The sequence below is a fragment of the Ochotona princeps genome, chromosome 14, assembly GCF_030435755.1.
Source record: "Ochotona princeps isolate mOchPri1 chromosome 14, mOchPri1.hap1, whole genome shotgun sequence".
In the NCBI taxonomy this organism is placed as follows: domain Eukaryota; kingdom Metazoa; phylum Chordata; class Mammalia; order Lagomorpha; family Ochotonidae; genus Ochotona; species Ochotona princeps.
Genome location: NC_080845.1, coordinates 56,502,364 through 56,524,544, shown reverse-complemented (window position 1 = coordinate 56,524,544; position 22,181 = coordinate 56,502,364). Strand labels below are relative to the sequence as shown.

At 42.5% G+C, this 22,181-nt stretch overlaps 1 protein-coding gene across 1 annotated transcript in view; it reads left to right on the top strand.

The window, feature by feature from the left end:
- Positions 1–19,625, top strand: part of NTRK2 (neurotrophic receptor tyrosine kinase 2) — a 351,452-nt gene extending 331,827 nt beyond the window's left edge. The window contains exons 19-21 of the mRNA XM_058672627.1: positions 14,803–14,818; positions 16,737–16,895; positions 18,618–19,625. Of these exons, the coding sequence (XP_058528610.1) occupies positions 14,803–14,818; positions 16,737–16,895; positions 18,618–18,803 (361 nt within the window). The 3' untranslated portion in view covers positions 18,804–19,625. The remainder of the gene's footprint in view (positions 1–14,802; positions 14,819–16,736; positions 16,896–18,617) is intronic.
- The last annotated feature ends 2,556 nt before the right edge of the window (positions 19,626–22,181 follow it).

Below are 22,181 nucleotides of genomic sequence, written 5' to 3'. Positions count from 1 at the left end.
CTGTATTGACCAGGACTGAGCCAGGTTGTAACTAGAAACCAGGAGCTTCCGTTAGGTCTCCCTTGTAGGTGACAGAGGCCCAACTACCTCGGTCATCTTCTGCTGCTTTTCCAGGGCCAGTAGGTCAAAGCAAAAAGGAGCAGCCAAGATACAAACTGGCATGCTTATGGTATGTCGATAGTGCAGGGAATTATTTTCCCTGTTAAGCCATGACACTGACCCCAGAAGCAAACTTTTAAAGAGACCATCATGAAAAATTTGTAAGATCATTAAGTTTTATTCTTTGTCTTAGTTCATTTGAATACTGATTCATTCAATACAAATTTAGAACCTACTGTTGTATGCCATGCACTGTCTCAGACATGGAAGTGAGGCACGGGAGGTCAAAGCAAAGTTTCCCCTCTTAGTAATGCTTCTGCTTTTTCAGTGGTTGACTGTTAGTGATGGTGGAATGCTTTAAGCATATAAGGATGAGGCAAAGAGGACAAAAATTCAAAGGAAGGATAACATTGGGGGGCACTTAATCCTTGGATAAGCAGATGATAGATCACTGTTGGGAAAGGGGGAATGGTTAAAAAAATCAAAGGTTCTTAGTTGAGTACCATCTCTGTCTTTTCCTATAGTTTTCTGTTAATCTGCCTATTCCTTTCATAAAACTTGCCATTTTCTGGGGAGTTTTGTCTTTATCTCCAAAGGCGAATTCAGGGCTAAAAAGAATTATTATCCCTGAGTCTGTGTTTAGAGCCTTGATCCCGCTGTTTCAACAGCTTTATGTGTTTCAGGAAAGCAATTTCCATAAATGGATTGAAGTAGATATGACCCAGTAAACAGAGTATCCTAAATGCCAATTATCTGTACCAAAGTAGATGTTCGGCTATAAACAAAATGTGATTATTAGGAGTAGAGAGCATGGAATGGAATTTGTAGAAAATGATGATAGGGGTTGACAGAGGTATGGGAGGGCAGGAAGGAGGATGCACAAAAAAAGAATGTTAACTGCTCATCACTGAGGACTTGGAGCTTAGGAAACGTTTTTCTTTTCCTCTGGGATATCACAGACAAAGCTTCCTTCCTCAAAGACAGCTCAAATGGTTTATTAGCGAAAGTGTGACCTCAGTAGTGTTGTTGTCCTATACCTGCTAGAGAATTGGGGAGATGATTGGGGAAAACAAGGGAAAGTGGTAGGATTTTCCCACCCAAGAACTGAGAGAAGCTTGTGGAGACAAACTTTAGAATAAGCTCTAAAACAAAAATTCAGAGGGCTGTAGCTAAGCACCCTAGGCATTCAACCTCCGGGACACCATGGGTGCATCTGTACTATTGAAAAGACCATTGCTGATCTTTGTAGAAAATGGCACCATTCTTCCAGCCTTGCCAGGGTTTTGCCAAATAATTTCTTATGCCAATTCCTGGCTGCAAGGTTGTTTTCCAAGGAAACCACCATTTCTTTAGAACTTAGGCTGTTCAGGAGACTTATCTGCTTCAGGCAGGCATGCAGGTTGAATTGCTATTTGGATGCATAGTGTCCAGTAATTTATTTATATTCACTTAGTGAGTAAAATGGGCGAACCATAACAGAAAACTTGCTCTGCTTACTCCAATGCCTGTCCTCCTTTGCCATAGGCAATTCTCAAACAGGTGTCTGCATGGCTTTTGGTCACAACACCACATTCCCTTACCAGGTACTCATGAGCCTGCAAAATACATATGGCCCGTCATTGCAGAGCAGCAATTTCAACAAGTTACTGGAGGGTAAAGCATGGCTTTCCATTATGGTTGTGGGGCTTAATACAACACTTACATGTTAAAAATGATAGAAGTAGACCATGATGAGGCCAGAGTGGCAAGTGAATATTCCCAGAGAATGGCGGTCCTCTTATTATCAAACTCATGTGAATGCAGTTTTGAAAGTTCTCCAGCTGAGAGAATAGAGGCTCTCATCCATTTTTAACTTGTGTAAGTCCTCCTCGAAGGTTAACGGTGGAATGCAGACACCAGCGAGGTCGGCAGCATTAGCTCATAAGCTGCTGTTAAAAGCAGGACAACTGATGCCTCAACCTGCCATACATGGTGTCTCTAGGGCACCAGTAATCACAATCACTACAGCTGACCTTTGCAGTGCTGTTTCTAATACAAAGAAGCTTTTCTGATTTCATTTTCCCATGCAGTGGACAAATCACCGCTCTCTTTCCCAAAAACTGACTGGAATACTAGCCCATCTGTATTGTTTTCATGGTAATGGTTGTGTTTAAATTAATTTGATACTGAGTCAATAACATGCATTAGCTGTAGCCCAGATGATGACCTGACATTGCTGCTGTCACCTGGGTTGCTTTCCTCAGCACCATGCCAGTCTCTGTAGTTTTTGAACATGAAAGACTGTGATACTTTGGTTTCTGGTGCTAAAAGTCAAAGGGTCCATTGGGTTACAAACAAATATCAAGGTGGCCATGAAACACCATACCATCAAACTCCTAGGAATGACAACTTCAGGATGTGTGTGACTGGAAATTGCTGTTTCCTGCTATTGACTGAAAACTCAGCCTCCCGTGTCCTTGTCAGGCCACTTTGTAGTGGTCAGTCCTTTGCAGAGGCCATATCTACCTGACAGTTCACTCAAGACACTCTGTATTGCAGTTAGTGAGAGTTCAAGGGAAGGGATGGAATCAGCCAAAGAGGGAGAACATATTGCTACTGTCTAATTGCACTTTATTCTGGAAACAATTCTTATTTCTAGATCTTAATGTGACTCTTAAACATTATTGAGAGCAGACTTCCTTGCTCCTCATTGGGACAAAATGTAAATTAAAATGAAGCCACAATCCAGGGTCTCTGGCTCCTTAAATTTTTTTGCAGTGCTCAAGCAGATCTTTTCAATGTCACTGCACAACAGATGTACCTGAGAAGACCTGCTGTCTAGGAAACCATCTTCCCTTCAGCTATACTTGCCTGGAGAGTCCAGGACCTCCTCACTCTCCTTAAGCTGCCTAAAGCTATGAGGCAATATGAAGAGACTGCCCTGGGGCTTCTTTTGGCAGGGGATTGTATTTGGAGGAATTGTATTTGGGGGCTATTGTGCACGATAGCAGACTTAAATCATTTGCTAAACTACAGCATTCGTTGGTAACAGAGAAACCATGCCTAATTATGGAGGAAAGTGTGAGAGCCATAATGTTGGAGGCTTTGAAGTTCTGATCAAGATCCACATATTTGGTATTTGGACTACAACTGGCCCCTCCTTGGGTTCTGAGCCACTGTTGTTCCCCTATATCACAAAGGGAGCACAGACAATGCCTATGTTGTAGGCTAAATATTTGTGTCTCCCCAAAATCCATGTGTTACAGCCCTCATCCCTAGTGTGATTATATTTGGAAATAGAGCCTTCACAGGGATTGAGGCGAAGTGAGGTCTTAAGAGTGGGTCCCTGTCCAGTATGATTACAGGAGAAGTCATTCTCTCCCCTTGCATACATTTTTAAAGAAAGATGCGAAGAAAGATGGGCATCTATAAGCCAGGAAGGGAGCTCTCACCAAAAGCTAAACAGGTTCTCCATCTTGGACTTCTGATTCCTAGAACTGTGATAAGCAAATTGTTGTTCAAGATACTCAGTCCATGGAACCTTTCTATATCTATATCCAAGCCAATATGAGACATGAGTAAAGTAAAAACAGGGCTGAGCCTTCTAGAACTGAGCCTTGATGCAGATTGTACCCCTTCCCGGCTACTGGTCTTGGTTCCACCACTGTATCTCCTAGCCTGAAGTTTCCTCATCTGTAGAGCTGTGATAAAAGATTATGCCTGATTTGCCCTCACAGGATCAGTGGAGAATCAAATATGCCCAAGAATAATGTCTAATATTTATTGCAAATTTTCTGTATGCTAGACATTCTTCTAAGAGCTTATTTATTTATTTAGAGTCAGGCTCATTGAGATGTAGTGTAACTAGTGGAATCTATCCTTTTCTACTGCACAGTTCTGCAGATGTTTAATTGTCTCCACCACAACATATACAAACTTTGATCACTGCTGAATTCCTTTATTCCAGCTTGGGACAGCAATCAATTTTCTAGATCTGAAGTTTCTCTCTTCAAGAACATTGCAACAGGCAGGGGAATGTGGGATCCCCTGTTGGACAGCCACTCCTACTGGAGAGCAAGAGCTGGGATGGGGGCAGACCAGACCAAGCAGGGCTACAACACCTGTGGGCCTCATGTCAGTTAGATTAGGGAAGGGCCAGGTTGGGCTGACTCTTCTGACTGATGCAAAGGAAAATTAGAGTGGGTGAGGGTTGGTTGGGCTTAGCCACAGCATCAGATAGCAGAAGCTGGCATTTGGAGCCAGATCTGTCCAGTTAAACTCCAGAACCACCTGGAGAGTGCATAACCTGGGTGTGGGGGTGACCTAGTAGGGAGATAATGGACACTTCCCTCGTGGGTAACCACTCCCACTGGAGAGCACGAAAACCAGGAAAGGGGATAGGGGTGGCTAGACAGAAAGGCACCTGCCAGTATGTGTGTGGGCTGGATAGTAGGTTGGTGGGGTTGAACTAAGCTTCAATGCCCAATGATAAGTACGAGAGCTAAATGGGATGTGGGACAGACTGAACAAGCCTGCGGTACATAGTGGCATGCATGGGAACCAAGGCAGGGGGTAGGCCTGGTGGGGGTTATGGGGAGTCACCCCAACTAGGCTGCAGCTCCCACTGGTTTGCGTGAGGACCAGGTATGAAGTGGGCAGAATCGAGCTGGACTACAACACCCATTGGTTTGCGTGGAAGACAGGCTGGAAACAGAACTGACCCAGCAATTGCAGCAACCAACATGTGCATAGCTAATTGGGGCAACGGATGGTGCCAGACCCTGTACTGCCAAGCACACACAACAATCAGGTTTGGGATCATCTCAGATGAAGTTTCTTTGGAGATCCCTCCAACTGAACTGCTGGTCTCAGAACCCCAACCATGAAGAGACTATGTCAGGCACTGGATTCTGAATAGGTTTCATCATGATCAGAACGGCAAGATTGACAGCAATTCAGAACTGTTGAACTATCACATCGGAGACCTAGGATGGGTGGGAGGCTGGGTGGGGCTTTTCCCTTTGTATTAGTGTGGAAACAATGGTATTACCCACTTTTCTGTAGCCCTTTGTACCCTAATCAACTAAGTAAGATTATTTAAAAAGAAAAGAACATTACATAAATGATTTTGAGGAAGGGTTCTAAAAGATTTCTTTTGATTTATTGATTTTTATTGCAAAGTCAGATTTGCAGAAAGAAGGAGAGACAAAGAGAAAGATCTTCCATCTGCTGGTTCATTACACAAGTGGCTGCAATACCCAGAACTGAGCTGATCCGAAGCCAGGAGCCTCTTCTGGGTCTCCCATGTGGGTGCAGTGGACAAAGGCTTTGGGCCATCCTCGACTGCTATCCCAACCCACAAGCTGAGAAACTAGGAGGGGAGTGGAGCAACCGCGGTATAAACTGGCACCAATATGGGGTCCTAGTACGTGCAAGGTGAGGACTTCAGCCATTGGGCTATCAAGCATGCCCTTCTAAGAGATGTCTTAATACCAGCTAATTTAATCTTCACAACCACATGTTGGCTTAGACGTGATTATTTTGAAGTTAATATACATGGAAATACTATAAGAAAGCAAATAGTACAATAAAAATATAAGGCTTCAGTATGATGATTTCATTACTTCCATTATTGTTTAGTATTATTATTCCACAGTAGAATAAAAGCAAAATTCACCCTCAGTGGAAACTTTGAATTGAGTTTGCCTTATCTGTACACCTGGAGTCCAAGTGTCAGAAGACAATGATAAACATCTCTGAGATCCTTCTCTTCAAAGCAGATGACCATTTGACTTTCAATACCAAGGTAGAGATTTAATGACGAAAGAAGTATTTGCAAAAATATCACAGGCCCAGCACACTCTGTCTTTGACTACTCTCAAAATATTTGGTCTTGAAGTTAAAAAATATTATTCTGATATGTATAATTGCAAATGGCAAAAGACAATGAAAAGGGACAAGTGATTAGTCTGACAATTAAGATGCTAATTCAGATGCCTTCACCCACATTGGAGTGCCTGATTTGGTCTCCAACTCTGGTATCTGAGTCCAGTTTCCCGCTAATGTGCACCAGGAAGGCAGCAATGGTTGTTCCAGTAATTAGATTCCTGCCACTTATGTAGGAGACCTGCATTGAACTTCCTGTTTCTGGTTCCAGTTGGGTCCCTAGCCTGGGGCTTTTGCAAGCATTTGGGGAGTGAATCAACAGAAGAAAACCTCTCTCCCTTCATCCCCTTAAATAAACTTGTAAAATATCTTAATGATGAAGAAAAGATGATATAAGACGTTCTAGGCAGCAAATAGCAGTGATGTCAGGGAGGTGGTAATTAATTAGCAGTGTACAAGAAAGGATGTTGAGGCTGGCAGGAGCATTTCTTCAGCCCACTGAGATGCATTCATTCAGGAGGGAGAGGCAAAGCCCAAGCAGCTGAGTGTTTGCCCATCTAGTCTCCCCTGTGTTCAGCAGCCATACATCACAAAAGGAACCTCATCACCCTTCCTACAGGAAAATCCCCATCATCCTGGATGAGGACACTGAGCACCCATAGTCTGAACACAGCGGCTCAGATTCTTCTCTTAGGGGAAGACCTAGCAGATATCCTCAATCTCTCTCTCTCTCTCTCTCTCTCTCTCTCTCTCTCTCTCTCTCTGACCTTATGTTACAGATGCAACACACAATAAATCTGTAGTCCAGTTAGTCCTAAAGTTTCTGCTTTCATAAATTTTTAAGGAATGGATTGGGAGAAACTGCTGAAATAAAGCAAACAGCTCAGGGTGTGATGAGGAGGTCTTGGAGCCCCTTCAATATTTAATGCAGCCAAAGGCCTCTGACAACTCATCATTTCTTAATGGGCCTTACCCTTTGGCCTGAGTGTATTCAAGGGAGTGAAATATTTGGCTTCTGAACAAGTTATCACTCAACCCCTGAGTAAATACCGAAAGCTGAAGTGGCCTCCCAGGCACCATCAGTCTTTCTGAGTGGAGTGTGGAAGGTCCCAGGTTTGCATTCCTTGTCTTTAAATCACCAGTGGTTTCAGAATTATCTGGGCATTTGAATTGCATGCCATGGTGACTCTTGGAAACACAGGTGGGAGGCAGGAGAGTGAGCTCTGGGCATTTGGAGAAACAAGAGATGAACTGGCCAGACTACCTGCAGCATCAATGTTGGAACTGAGACTGAACATGTGAGATTTGCAAGGAGATCTGAAGAAACAAGGAAGTTGAGATAAGATGAGAGGAACGTTACTGAGAAGAATGACTATAAATTGAGAGTGGAGCAGGTGATGAGGTCACAGGGGAAGGACAGATCAGCCACAGCAGCGGGAGAGCTCAGTGTGTTGCCTCCTTTTTCATCTCCCAGGCCACCTAATTCACTTGTAACAGGGATAAAGATGCTTTGTGTATTTCAAAACAGACCACCAACAAAAAATGAGAAAGAACCTGCAGTCTGGGCATGAATAAGTGTGGGACAGAGAGCTGCCCTCCAAGCTATTGGCCACCAATTGGTATTCATCCTTGCTCCACAATTTTCTGTAACTCACCTAAATCCTACTTTCTCAAAGCAGGAAAAGAAATTGTTAAGCCCCAAGGAAATGTTCACAACATGCAACCCAACAGACACTGTTTCCTTGGAATGTTTTCCCTAAGAAATAAATGTTGGAGTTTTAAGATTAGGGGGGTCCATTTTGACTTAATAAAGCCTTTGATTTCTAAAGCAAGACAGTTTCAGCAAGGGCCTGCTAGTGCTTTTTCCAAGATTTATTGCTTTGAAATATCTCTCAAACACATAGATTCAAAGAAACTTGGGCCTGAGTAACACAGTTGTTATTTCTGTTTTTAACTAGCTCGTCCTATCCGTAACATTATCCACATTATGAGGTGTCATGAAAGTAAACACTGAGAGTTAGAGGCACAGTTCTTTTTCCTTATGTGTTTTAAAAACAGAATCCACTCAACTTGATGTATTTTAGGTATTGCAGAATTCCTTTTTGGCCTTGAGCCTCAGACATTGTTCTGATTAGCTTGACGATTTGGCCAAGTTTCACCGATTAGCAGCTGTGATGGTCATTCAGTGCTGGTTTTTTTTTTTTTATGCTTTAAATTCTTTCTTTGTCTCTTCTTTTCCTTCAGAGTCAGGAGGGATTGGACACTAGTCTCCATCTTCAGAGAAATATTTCTGATTATTATGCACAGCACAGTCTTCACAGACTTCTCTGGATTGAATAGTTCCATGTCTGCACCATGAACATTTTTCTTTTCCACTGCAAAGATGACAAATCAAGGCATGAGTTTGTTTTTTATCAACTTAGGGAACCTTCACACTGTGAGTGCATCCTGGTAATTTGCATTTTTACTGATTTATTTATTTGAAAAGGAGAGAGAGAGAGAGAGGGAGAGAGAGAAAGAGAAAGAGAATATCTTCTGTTTATTCTGCTTACTCCTGAAATGTCCCTAAAAGCTTGGACTGGGGTCAACGAAAGCCAGGGGCAAGGAACTCCATCTGGGTCTCCTGTATAAGTGGCAGGAATAAGTTTAATTGAGTGATTCCTTTCTGTAGTATTAAATAGGTATGATTGTTTCCATGTATCTAACCTAAAACTTGGTTCTGTCAAGACTTTTGAAAAGTAACTGGAGGATGGATAGGAAAAAAGATTGATATGCTTGAAAGAAACACATTGAGGATTTTTCCCCAAATAGCAGCACTCAACAAAAAGTCCATGTAATGACATGGTATATTTCCCAGCCAATGCCCTGTGCTCCACTGGTCATGAGTGATGAGCATGTTCTTTGCAGAGCGTGTAGTCCATTAGCAGAGGAGAGCAGTGCCTGCTGTTTTCCCAGAGTAACAATAAGGGGCACTAGAACAGTGACTGTGCTGCAGCATAGAAGGAGATGTCTCCAAAATGATGGGACATAAACTGCTTTTCAGAGTTCCTTGGAAAGTTAAGGAAAAGCCAACCAAAGTTTCCAAGAAGCGTGAATAAGTTTACCCTTGGTGGGGAGCCACAAACAGGCTCCCTGGCTAAACACAGAGCATGTGTTGGAGACTGGAGAGACCCATCTAAATGAACAGAATATGTCCAAGGAGAAGCATTGTGTTTGCTTCTAGAGGCATTGTTTATAATACTCCACCAAGCCAATGTCTATTTTGGGTTGAAGTGAATGGAAATTCTTTGCCTCTGGTGATAAGTTAGATGATTTTGAGTGCTAGAGTGGTGACTGATAGTTATAGAATCAACAGTTTTTCATGCTAGAAATACCCAAGAACCTCACCCTTGACTAGTAAGGAGATAATCCACTAGTAAGGAGATAACACTGCGCAGTGTGCAGTGTTGTGTTGCTCCTCACCCCTCACCCTTGACTAGTAAGGAGATAATCCAGAGCTAGCAGACTTGCACAAGCTGGTTAATGGCACAGCAGGGAGTAGAACTGTTGTCTTTTGAGTAGATGAAAACGAAGCATTGCACTGAACCAACTCCACGTCTCTCTGGATTTCCATTCTTGCACCAGTTCCGTGAGGTGAGTTTCATAGAGAGCCTTAGGCCTGACCCAACTTGAGCATTGGAGGTTCCTTGAGGCACCACGGCCCAAAGGGTAGTCAAGAGCAGAGGTCTTGACTCCCAGTGTCCTACTAAGGATTGTATTCCATCTCACAAATATTTAAGCAAGGGTGTGAGGGCAAGTTGCCAAGTAGCATAATAGCAAAACAAATATCTCATTGAGTTGGTTGCCGCACAGTGTGCAGTGTTGTGTTGCTCCAAAGCCACTGAGTGACTGTCAAAAGAATGTGACAGTAATTTGTAACAATGGCAACTGTTTTGTCTACTTTTGTGACATGCTCTGAAATCCTGAGAAAGGGTTGCTGAAGAAATGTTCAGAAATGCTCTAAATGGGTTTTGAAAAACTTGTGAACCCTGCCTGAACTCGTATTAGATTGTCCCACTGCTCACCCATTTGACATCAGAACAAGGAACACATTATTTATAACAGCATGTGTGAAATCCCAAAAGGAATTCTTGAAAGAATTAAAGTAAAAAATCTGTCGTGAAGCAACCACAAGCAGAAAATAAATGATCAGACGGGAACACATGTAAATCAAATGTGAATCTTTTTTTTCCCTCTCATTTAAAGGAAAGGAGAGTTTTGCTTTGTCCGTTGGTGAAGTAGGACAAAGGCCTTGGCACAGTGGAACTGGGGATGAAAGGCACCACTTGTTCACTGCGCAGTGAGGCACGGGAGAGTCATGTGCACTGAGACTTTCCGTGGAAGAAGCAAGCTTGTAAGTCCCAAAGAATGACACAGCACCTGGAGAGAACACGAGGATTTACAGACTACTTGCACAAACGCCTGTAGTTGAGTGTTTGCCTCTGGACAGTCCTAGGAGGCAGAGGTTACTTCAGAAAGTCTGTGGAGGGGCGCAGTGCTGTTCAGAATAACTTGCTGCTTGCAGTGTTTCCATACTTTTCCAAAGTACCAGTTTGAGTCCAAGTTGCTCCACTTCTAATCCACTTCCTGCCAATTCACAGGGGGGTGGGGGGGTGACCCATATACTTGGACCACTGTCACCCATGTAGGAGACCAGAATGGAGTTTCTGGTTTCTGGCTTTGACCTGGACAAGACCTGGCTATTGCAGGCATTTGGGGAGTGAGCCAGCAGATGAATGGTCTCTCTCTATCTCTTACCTTCTGTCTGCCATTCTGCCTTTCAAATAAATAAATGAATAAATAACTTCTTAAGAAAAGTTTGTGGACAACTGAATTAAATGATATATGTGTGGACCTGGTGAAATGATTCAGTGGCTGAATCCTTATCTTGCAGTCCCAGGATTCCATATGAGTACCAGTGTGTGTCCTAGCTGCTCCACATCCATCCAGCTTCCTGTTTGTGCCCTGGGAAAGCAGTAGAGTCCAAAACCATGGGACCTTGCACCTGAGTGGGAGACCCAGGAAAAGTTCCTGGATCCTAGCTTCAGATCTGCTCAGCTCTGGCTGTTGCAGCCAATTGGAAAGTGAACCAGCATATGGAAAACCTTTCTCTCTGTCTCTATTTCTCTGTAAATTTTCCTTTCCCATAAAAAAAATAAAATAAATCTGGAATTATAATTCCTCCAGCTTGATTTTTATGCTTAAGGATAGTTTTGGCTATTCATGGTCTCTTGTGTTTTAACATAACTTTTACATCATCTTTTCTATTTCTGAGAAGAATGTTGTTGGTATTTTAACTTGGATTGCATTGCATCTGTATATTACTTTTGGCAATATACACATTTTGATGATGTTGATCCCGCCCATCCAGGAACATGGTCAGTGTCTCCATCTTTTAATGTCTTCCTTTATTTCTTTTTAATGCTTTGTAATTTTTATTATAGAGGTCTTCCGCATCTTTGGTTAGGTTAATTCCAAGGTATTTGATTCTTCCCTACTATTTTAAAGGGGTCTGTACTTACAATTTCTTTCTCAGTCATGGGAAATCTTGGAATATATTAGTGCCATCGATTTATGTTCATTAATTTTGTATCCTGTAACCCTGCTAAATTCTCTTATGAGTTCCAATAGTCAGTGGTCATAAAAAAAACAGTCTGCTCCTAGTACAGAAACACAGAAAAAGATCAATGGAACAAAATAGAAAATCCAGGGGGGCATAGCTCAGGGGTAGAGCATTTGACTGCATAAAACATAAAACCCAGAAGGGAGTCCACACATGGACAGCCACTTAAAATTTCATGAGAGTATGGAAAATAATCTAGAAGAAAAGCATGGTATCCAACAAATGTTGTTGGGACAATCAGATAGCAGCCCGCAAAAACAAGAAGACCCCCACAATTGTCACCTTATACCAAAATCAGCTCAAAATGGATTAAGGACCTACGTCTGCACCCAAAAACCACCAATCAATTAGAAGAGAACATAGGAAGCACTCTCCAAGATATAGGAATTGAAAAAATTCTTAGAAAAGTCACCAAAAGCAGAGGCAATTAAAGCCAAAATAAACAACTGGGACTACATCAAAATAAAAAGCTCCTGTACAGCAAAGGAAATGATCAACAAAGTGAAGAAGAAACCAATGCAATGGGAGAAAATCTTTGTACACTACACAACAGAAAGGGGACTAATATCCAGGATTTACTTAGAGCTTCAGAAACTCAATGGAAGCAAAACAAACAACCCTGTGAAAAAATGGGCAAAGGAAATAAACAGACATTTTTCAAAAGAACAAGTTAGAATGGCTAATAACATATGAAAAAATGCTCTGGCTACCTAGCCATCAGGGAAATACAAGTGAAAACTACATGGAGGTTTCACCTAATTCCAATGAGACTGGACTACATTCAGAACTGTACTGAGAACAACTGCTGCCATGGATGTGTGGAGAAAGGCACCCTCCTGCACTGTGAGAGTGGAGGTCAGTACAACCACTATGGAAGACAGTGTGGAGAATGCTAATAGAACTGAAAATAAATCTGACATCAGACCCAGCTACCCTGCTCCTAGGAATGTAACCAAATGAAATGAATCTGCATATTAGAAAAGGGATCTGTAATCCTTTATTTGCAGTGACACATTCTATACTAGCAAAGACATGGAAACAACCCATATGCCAGTCCAAGAGGAGTGGATAAAGAAACCATAATACTGTTATGCTGTTACTCTATGGAATACTACTCAGTAATTAAAAAGAATGAAATTCTGGAGCCCGGCGTGGTAGCCTGGTGGCTAAGCTCCTCACCTGGCATTCACCAGGATCCCATATGGGCACTGGTTCTGATCCTGGCAGCCCTGCTTCACATCCAGCTCGCTACTTGTGGCCTGGGAAAGCAGTCAAGGATGGCCCAAAGCTTTGGGACCCTGCACCCACGTGGGAGACCCAGAACAACCTCCTGGCTCCAGACTGGCTCAGCTCTGGCCATTGTGGTTTCTTGGGGGAGTGAATCAGCAGCTGGATCTTCCTCTCTCTCTCTCTCCTCTCTGTATATCTAACTTTCCAAGAAAAATAAAATAAATCTAAAACAATAAGATCAATAGTCCTTCTTAATACTGTTTTTTTCTACATTTCTGGCTATTTGACATTTTGTTTGTATTTTCATTCATTCAAAAATTTTTTTTTTTGTTTTTCTTAGTAATTTTCTCACTCACAGGTCACAAAATAGCATCACTTACTTCAGGAAAATCTTTGGTTTTCTTTTTTATTTCTTCATGCTCACGTTGGTGATTTAATAGCATGTTTTTAACTTCATGTTATTGGAAATTTTGTATTTTTCTCTCTGCTGTTCACTTTGTTTTTGGATTTTCATTTAAGAGTGTTAGAGACTATCATGTACAGATGTGAAGATACAATGTAGTATGCATTTCTACTTCCAAATGAAAGATAAACTCTCAATGAAACCATTGAATGTGTCTTGACAACTGGATGCTGGACTCTCTGCCATTGTCCATGCCTACAATGTCAGGACACACTTAAACAGCAGAATGATGGACTTAGGACTGATTGTGAAGGACTATAATATTGTAACGACATGAGGGAAATCAGCAGGGGGGTGGGGATTTGGGGTGGGAGTATGGGATGCCCCAGAGCCTATGGAACTGTATTGTGGAATAATAAAATAAAAGAAATAAATTTAAAAATAAAAGAAGTAAAATAAAATAATCATAAGCATTTTGAAGTACCTACATGTATTCACCATAAGAAATACTTTTTTTTTAATTAGGAGCCTGGCCATGTTGATCCACTTAACTCTGGTGAATCCTCCCTCAACCATGTAGTCACCTTCCCTTTCATGCCTCTTATCTCTGAAAATTTCTGCACAGTCCAAGGTCTACCACTGTAAATAGCTGCTACAGATAGGCTGTTTGCAAGAAATAATTCATCCAGAAAGATTAGTAGACACTGTGAAAGGGCATTTTCCATTCATAGGTTGCAGAATAACACAATGGAGTCAACACAACATGAGGACAAAGTCTCTGTCTCCACTATGTAATCCCACTTTTCTAAGTGACTGGGTTGATTTTATCTCATGAGAAACACTATCTAAACTGAAAGGCACTGCCAAGATGGAAGCAGTGTAGTAGGCTGTATTGACTGTCGATGACGTGAGCTCTTTCTTGTAAGGGAGAAAGGTTAAAATGGGTAAGAGAAGGGTAAGACTCAAGGGTACAGCAGTGACATTTCCCTTTGTTCTGCCTCATCCCTGCTTTGTTTGGGAGTTAAGCAGACCCATGCCATGTCTTGTACCCCAGGAAATCCTCAATACACATTTGCTATATGGAAGAAAACACTCTGTGGGTCAGGATATCTAAATCTCAGTTCAGTTGGTACCATGGCCAAAAGTATAACCCTAGCCAAGATCCTATAACCGTAGAAAGCAATGTCATCATCTGTAGACTAGAGATGCTACCATGAGTTCTGGGTCCTTCCTGGAATGTCCATCAAGTTACCTGGGGGCCACGTACACATTTGCAAACCATAGTGAGATTTTCAAGTATAATTTCAAAGAATGGCAAGAAGGCTGAAAATGCAGCATATCAGGGGCTAACAATCATTGGAAGTGTATGTGCCCAAGTGCCCAGCCTTACCTGGCACATGGACATGGGGAGGCATGGCCTACTGTGCAGAGTGACATCCCCAGTCCCCTGTCTGGCCACAGAGCAGTTTGTCCTTAACACTGTTCTGTGGGCAGCCAGGGCGTGATGGGACCTTTCTACCTGTGTAGTGTGAGCTTCTTTGAGCATCTGGAAGTGCCAGGTTCTATGTGTTTGTTAGCAGGTTCTCTTTCCCAAAGTCCTCGGTACAAAGAGGCCACAGGGTCAGGCTAAGGTACAAGATTTTCATGCCCAGAAAGGTTCCTACATTACAACATATTATTTCCTACCACTTCTCTTAAGTTTGATTGGTGCATGAATCCTATTGGTTGTTGTTCGCTTTTTGAATCCGAGGGTCAGTATTGCCACCACCTTCAGACCTGCCAGGTGGGTTCAGGAAACAAGTGTGTGTTTGCTGGACATTGATGACTTGTCACTGCTAAGGAAAAGACAGTCGGAGTCTCATGCTAATTGGAACCAGCTTGCCTTTTATGAGTTTTTGGTTTAGTAAATGCTGCATGGTGAAGGCATGTGAGCCCCTTAATCTTGCCCCAGAAGGCTATGCTCCTACTTACCAGATTTGAATTCACTGTACAGAAAAAACAAAACAGAACACCCAAACCTGCTCTTTGACACATGTAGGATCTCTTTGATGATAAGAGCATCCTGTGAAAAACTTATCAGACATTCTGGCACTTGAATTCCATAAACTATTGGTCACAGTAGTATTGTTCAGGTGGCTGTTAGTACATCTCTTGCCTTCCTTTAAGTCCTAAATGGATATTGGGGATAAGAATTAGGGAAAATTTCAGGCAGTATTCCTCAAAAGATAGAATCCCAACATTGCCATCAAGGCCTAATTTCTACTATAGTACCAGCTACCTGCTGTCAAATGCCAACCTATCCTGCAGCCTAATAGTACTAAGGGGTGATCAGCAGGAAAAATGGGACCCGGGGCTTGGTGCAGTAGCCTAGTGGCTAAAGTCCTTGCCTTACATGCACCAGCATCCCATATGGGTGCTGGTTCAAGTCCTGGCAGAACTGCTTCCCATCCACCTCCCTGCTTGTGGCTTGGGAGTGTAGTCAACCATGGCCCATAGACTTGGGATCCTGCACCTGTGTGGAAGACCTGGAAGAGGCTCCAGGCTCCTGGCTTTGGATTGGCTTAGTTCTGGCCATTGCGGCTTCTTGTTGAGTGAATCAGTGGACAGAAAATTTTCCACTTTGCATCTCCTCCTCTCTGCATATCTGCGTTTCCAATAAAAAACAAACAAAAAAGAAAACTTGGACCTATTGGCAACATTTCTGCTATGCAGAAATTTCTTCATGATTTCTGTTGTTTTGTGTTGTTTTTGCTTTTTTTTTTTTTTTTAGTCATTGGTTAGTTGGATTTTGAAAAAGCAGAAAGATAGAGAAAGACAGATTTACACAGATAGCTTTCTTCTATTGCTTTACCTTTAAACTTTCACAATATCCAGTGCTGGATCAAAGGCAGAGTCAGGAGCCAGGAACTCAGTATAGGTCTTCCACATGGATTGAAGACCTTAACACCTTGAAACATCACTGTTGCCTCCCAGGGTCTACATTACCAAAGAAGCTGGTATCAGAAGCCACAGCAAGATATTAAATCCAGGATCTCCTAAGCCAGATATAAGCATCTTTTTTATAATTTTTTAAATTTTATTGAAAGGTAGATAAACAGAGAGGAGTAGAGACAGAAAGGAAGATCTTCTGTCTGTTGGTGTACTCCCCAAGTGGCTGCAATAACTGGTGCTGTGCCTATCCAAAGCCAGAAGCCTGGAGTTTCATTCAGGTCTTCTATGCAGGTGCAGGAACCCAAGACTTTGGGCCATACTCTACTGCTTTCCCAAGCCACAAGCAGAGCTGGCTGGGATGCAGGGCCACTGGTACACAAACCAGCTCCCATATGGGATCCTGGCGCATGCAAGGCAAGGACTCTAGCCACTAGGCTACTGCACCAAGCCCAGGTTCTAAATTTAAAGGCATTAAAATTAATACAAATAAGGATAGAACCTCCCCCAGTGTGACTCATGTCTTCTTGTCCAACCCTTTCCCTCCAGGTCGGTGGCCACACAATGCTGCCCATCCGCTGGATGCCTCCAGAGAGCATCATGTACAGAAAATTCACCACAGAGAGTGACGTGTGGAGCCTGGGGGTCGTGTTGTGGGAGATCTTCACCTATGGCAAACAGCCCTGGTACCAGCTGTCAAATAATGAGGTGTGCAGGGGGTCTACTGTATGCTTCTCAGATGGCTGGGACCCCAGAGGAATCCTTGGGAGCTTGGCTGGGATAGGAAGTCAGAAAGTGATCCATTTGGGGGCAGCTCTTATCAAACAACCTGTTATGCTCTTAAACTCTAGAGCCAGATTACAATCCTCTTAGAATTAGGATGTGGGGAAGAACATCATTTGGCTGATGCTTTCTTGCTCCACTAAGGCTGGAACTGAGGAACCTTTTTGTGCCTGTCAACTAGTAAATTTATAGCAAATGTAGCTTCCAGCACCATTAGAGCCCAGTCTAATGGTGGATTGACATTTCAAGATTCTTTAATATATCTAGATCCATATTCATATCCATACATATCTATATAGATATATTGTGCAATTCACTAGAACATTTATTTCTGGTGAAAACCTCAAGCATTTTTGCTTTTGTCTCTTCATCCTTTTGTAGATATAGTTATTCTGTGATATCTGTGGGGATCTGGTTCCAGTCCCTCCAGGGTATGCCCAAATCCATGGATGCCCTAGGCACTCATATAAAATGGCAGTATTTGCATAAAACCTACCTATAGCCTGCCACAAATCTAAGTCATCTTCAGCTTGCTTATAATTATACCACAATTCAAATGTATTACATATATAGTTGTTAATATCATGTTATTGCTTAGGAAAGAATGACAAGAAAGAAAAGTCTGTCTATGTTTAGCTACACATGTCATTTTTCCCCCAAATGTATTTGATCTGCACTTGGTTGAAGCCACAGATGGAACCCCATGGACAGAGTGCTCAATGCAAGCCTGTATTAGAGGCACAGCTTTTCAGTCACACAGTTCACACCTTTCCAGATCCATGTCTGCCCTTGCTCCAACTCAGTTTTATTCAAAGTGAGCACTTATTTTTAGAGGCTTGGCTTTGCTGCTAGTCAAAAGGCATTCAGATTCCATCTCAGTCCCATAAAAACGAAAAACCAACGGGAAACTCCAGTGTGAGGTTTCAGGGCATTCTCTGGAAGCAAAATATATCTCCGTCAATGGTACAAAGTCAGAGTAGCTTAGAAACCCAAGCATTGAATTAACCATGTTGTTAACCGACCTATACTAATTTTCTTCCTCCTGAGAAAATGAAACTGTAAGTGAATTAAAAAAAAAAAAGAAGGAAGAAAAAGAACAAATGAAAAAGAAGAAAAAATAAAAAACGCTAGCCAGTGGACCATCTAAAGTCTTGCCTGGTGGTACCAGAACAACTACTGCCAGGATGAAAAATTCGATAAATCTATGGTGGGCCTATTTTGTAACTTGATAATTTTGCACTTTTCACAAATGATTTAAACTCTCCATAGGGCCCTTGTAGATAAAAGGAGAGAGGTATACAAAAGATAGAGGTTGGTTAAGAGGGACCATAATAGCCCTCCATTTCATACCAGTTACACATGAAGGCCATAGCATGGTGATTGTAGTCACAGAGATTGATTATCTATTTTGTGAAGAGCTAGAAGAGAGGAGTTAGATTGTTCCAAACCCAAAGAAATGAAGTCTTTGAGGAATTGGCAATATTAACCGCTCTATTTTGATCTCGGCAGATCATACAAATGTATCTGCTTATCACGCTACACTTCGTCAATATGTATGTTTACTACCTGTCAATCTTTAACAGTCCTCTCTGCTGCTCCTTTCTCTGGTCCTTCCTCCTAACTGACCTGTCTCTGTTCCCTATGCAGGTGATAGAATGCATCACTCAGGGCCGAGTTCTGCAGCGACCTCGCACCTGCCCCCAGGAGGTGTATGAGCTGATGCTGGGGTGCTGGCAACGAGAGCCCCATATGAGAAAGAGCATCAAGGGCATCCACACCCTCCTCCAGAACTTGGCCAAGGCATCTCCAGTTTACCTGGATATACTAGGCTAGAGCCCTTTCCCACCCAAGACCGACCCTTCCCGACACACTCCTCAGATGGGCCGAAAGGATGAACATCTTTCAACTGCCGCTGGTTGCCATCCAATTGCTGTCCTTCATGCTGACAGTACTTGCAACAAAGACCCGAGAAGCTTTCAGAGGGAAGCAATGTGGACTTCTCCATCCATAAACACAGTATTGACTTTTTATTGTTCTCTCTCTCTCCACCTCCCTTTGTTTGCTCCTTTCTCTTTTCTTTTTTTATTCCCCACTCTCATTCTCCTGATCTTCCCCGCTTCACAGTTCATCCCCTTTCTTTTTAATCAATCTGGCTTCTGCATTACTATTAACTCTGCATAGACAAAGGCCTTAACAAACCCAATTTGTTATATCAGCAGACACTCCAGTTTGCCCACCACAACTAACAATGCCTTGTTGTATTCCTGCCTTTGATGTGGATGAAAAAAGGGAAAACTAATATTTGACTTAAACTTTGTTTCTTCTGCCGTATAGACATTGAGAGTTTCTATGGATTCACTTCTATTTATTTATTTATTTATTTATTATTACTGTTCTTATTGTTTTTGGATGACTTAATGCTTGAGTATGAAAAGAGAGACTGGTGTTTGATCTGGGGAAGCCTTTTTCTACAGGAGATGTAAAAGCAGAGTGAAAGGGGATTTGTGACCAACTGCAGTGTGGGAGGAACAAAGACAACCTTTGGGATCAGCTGGCATCAGTCCCTACTTAGAAAAATCCAGGCCCCCGTTCTCTGGGAGAAATGTATCCGGCACCATCCCTTGAGGACCTCTCTGAGGAGTCAAAGACAGTTGAACTCTGTGCCATGGACTACTCTTTTCCCATCACCAGAAATCCTATCGTGTGGACGACAGACCAGACGGCCTCTGAGAAACAGAACTGCGTGTCATACGCCAAGACACCGTCCTGTCCTTGTGGGTCTCAGTGGTCACACTGCTTAGTTCCCCAAGTGCTGTCCATTGAGTCTGCATGGAGTTCAGTTGAAAACAGGTGGCTGCTTGTCCAGAGATCTTTTCAGGATCCGGTGGGAAAGCCAAGGACTTGGAAACAATAAGACAATCTGTCAATTTTGGGGCAAGTTTGTCTTCACGTGGAACTTCTCAGCTAATGCTTCCCTCCAACCCCTACCCTTTGCTCTCACCCATCTTTTTAACTGTGCAAGCAAAATTGTGCATGGTCTTCATCAATTAAAACTTTGTGTGCAGGAACTACATGTCCATATGTGGTGCCCCAGACAGGCAGAGCACAGGTGTGTAGAAAATAGAACTGGTATCCTTACAGGATGCTAATAGTCGTCCTTAGCTGCGGCTCCGTGTCCCTGCATGGGAAAGTGCCGATTGGCTTTAAGGACTGTGGACCCTGGTGGGAGATCCTCATCCACATAAAACCTATGGGACCATGGGAAGAGCAGACTACCCCTGCACCCTGAGGGAAAGGCAGCCTCATGCGGGAACATCATGTTGCATTCACTCCATGTCCACAGGTCAGGTCCCTTGTCCTGAGCTCTGGTTGGCAGAGTGCTGTCCTTCCAAGTGTACTCCATTGTCAGTGTGCTGTTTTGTTTCCTTTACTCCATCACAAAAGCAAAAATTTAAAAAAAATGGGGCTCCACATGCCAATGGGGGGCTGTGCCCAGACTGACTGCTGCCAGCTGGGGTTCTGGGCACGGTCAGTGGTTTTTGCCAAGAGAGGTGTAAATTCAAATAGAAATTTATTGTTATTGGGATGGTCAGTCATACCAAGGAAGACAAATATTTCTGTTCCTCAAGAAAACTTGATACCCTCTGTGAGGGGAACTTTGCTAAACTTGACATCTTTCTAACTCGAGCCAGATTGAAAGGGAGTGATTTGCATTCATCTAAGGCCATTTTATTCCATATTTATTTCCTAAGGTGCAAGAGCTCTGTTTAGGTTTGGCTTGTGCCAGTTCATCACTGGAGCACCTTGTTTTCCGCTGCAGGCTTCGGAAGCCAGTTCTCAATCATTGGAAACACGAACATTCACAGAGAACAATGAAAAACCCAGGCACATGAGGTGAGAGGGCTAGACCAACTGTCCAGTCCCTTCAGATTCTGCGAGCCATGGGAATTGAGTCCCTTGTTCTCTGTCCGTGAAAGCAACCCCTCCAGAATTCACATCCTAAAATAATGAAAGCCATACTCCATGATATATGCGTAGATGCATATGTCATACCAAAGGCCCATGGTACTGTTAAAACACTGTGGAACTCTGGGAAGCAGGAAGGAAGGGGCAGATTTGTATAAAACCTTTTCTAGATTCCATCAGCCATGACCTAGAAAACCTACACAGATTAGTCACTCTGTGTCTCTGGGGGAAGAAGCTGCAGGTATTTTTTTTATTATTATTTTATTGGAGAGCGAAGGAGGGAATATGTAAGGGGATTGAGTTCTAGATGGACTGTGCAAAGGCTTGTTGGTGGCAATGAGAAGACAAAAATATTTCATTCCAGTTTTGTGTTTTCCTTTATAGAAAAAAAAAAACCTCCTCTTATACCTTCTGACAAGTCCCTCAAGGTCTTGAAATGAAAGGTTCTATGCAAGTACATTTTGTAGTTGTTTGTATTTCTGGTTATTCTTATCATTTGTTGTTTCAAGAGTGTGTGCTGATGTTAGAGATGTCTGTCATGGAAGTCTCTTAGATTGCTTTCAAAGTAGCTGAACGAATCACAGATTATCCTAGAATATTCATGATGATTATTCACCACCCCCTTCTCATGGTCTTCTAATATTTTGGAAAAAGTAGCTTCCTATTCTAAAATGTAAGGATCTCCAAATGTGACAGGCCATCAATTTGTGGAAACTACAGCTGTAGCAGTGATAAACTGAATCCTCCAGCTCTAACCTCATCTGAATGTCATTGCCATTTGCACTGGATCAATGGAAGAAGCTTTCCAAACACTTCTGCATGTGTTAGCAATTTATTTCTATATTTTCATAGGTAGGGAATCTGAGGATCAGGGGTTCTCAGAGGGATGCATTGAGTCTCCCATCAGATGTCCAGCACAACTGAGACTTAATACAAACCCTCTGGCTCCAAAGTTCATGATTCTGCCCACTGGAGACTATACTATACGAGCAAGCAGTTTGGGAAAGAAAGCATGCTAATGAATTCAGGACACAAAGTTAGAAAAGCAAAAGGAAATATGTGAGAAGACAAACAGCTGAGATGCTGTGACATAGAATCACACTCTTAGCTTCAGCATAATCATTATACATGGAACCAATGTCATCATCAGGCTTATTTAGAATAGATACTCTTTGAACTACACTATAAAGGTTTATGTCAGAAATCATATTCTATGTGTGTTCACATCAGCACTACCTGTGGTAC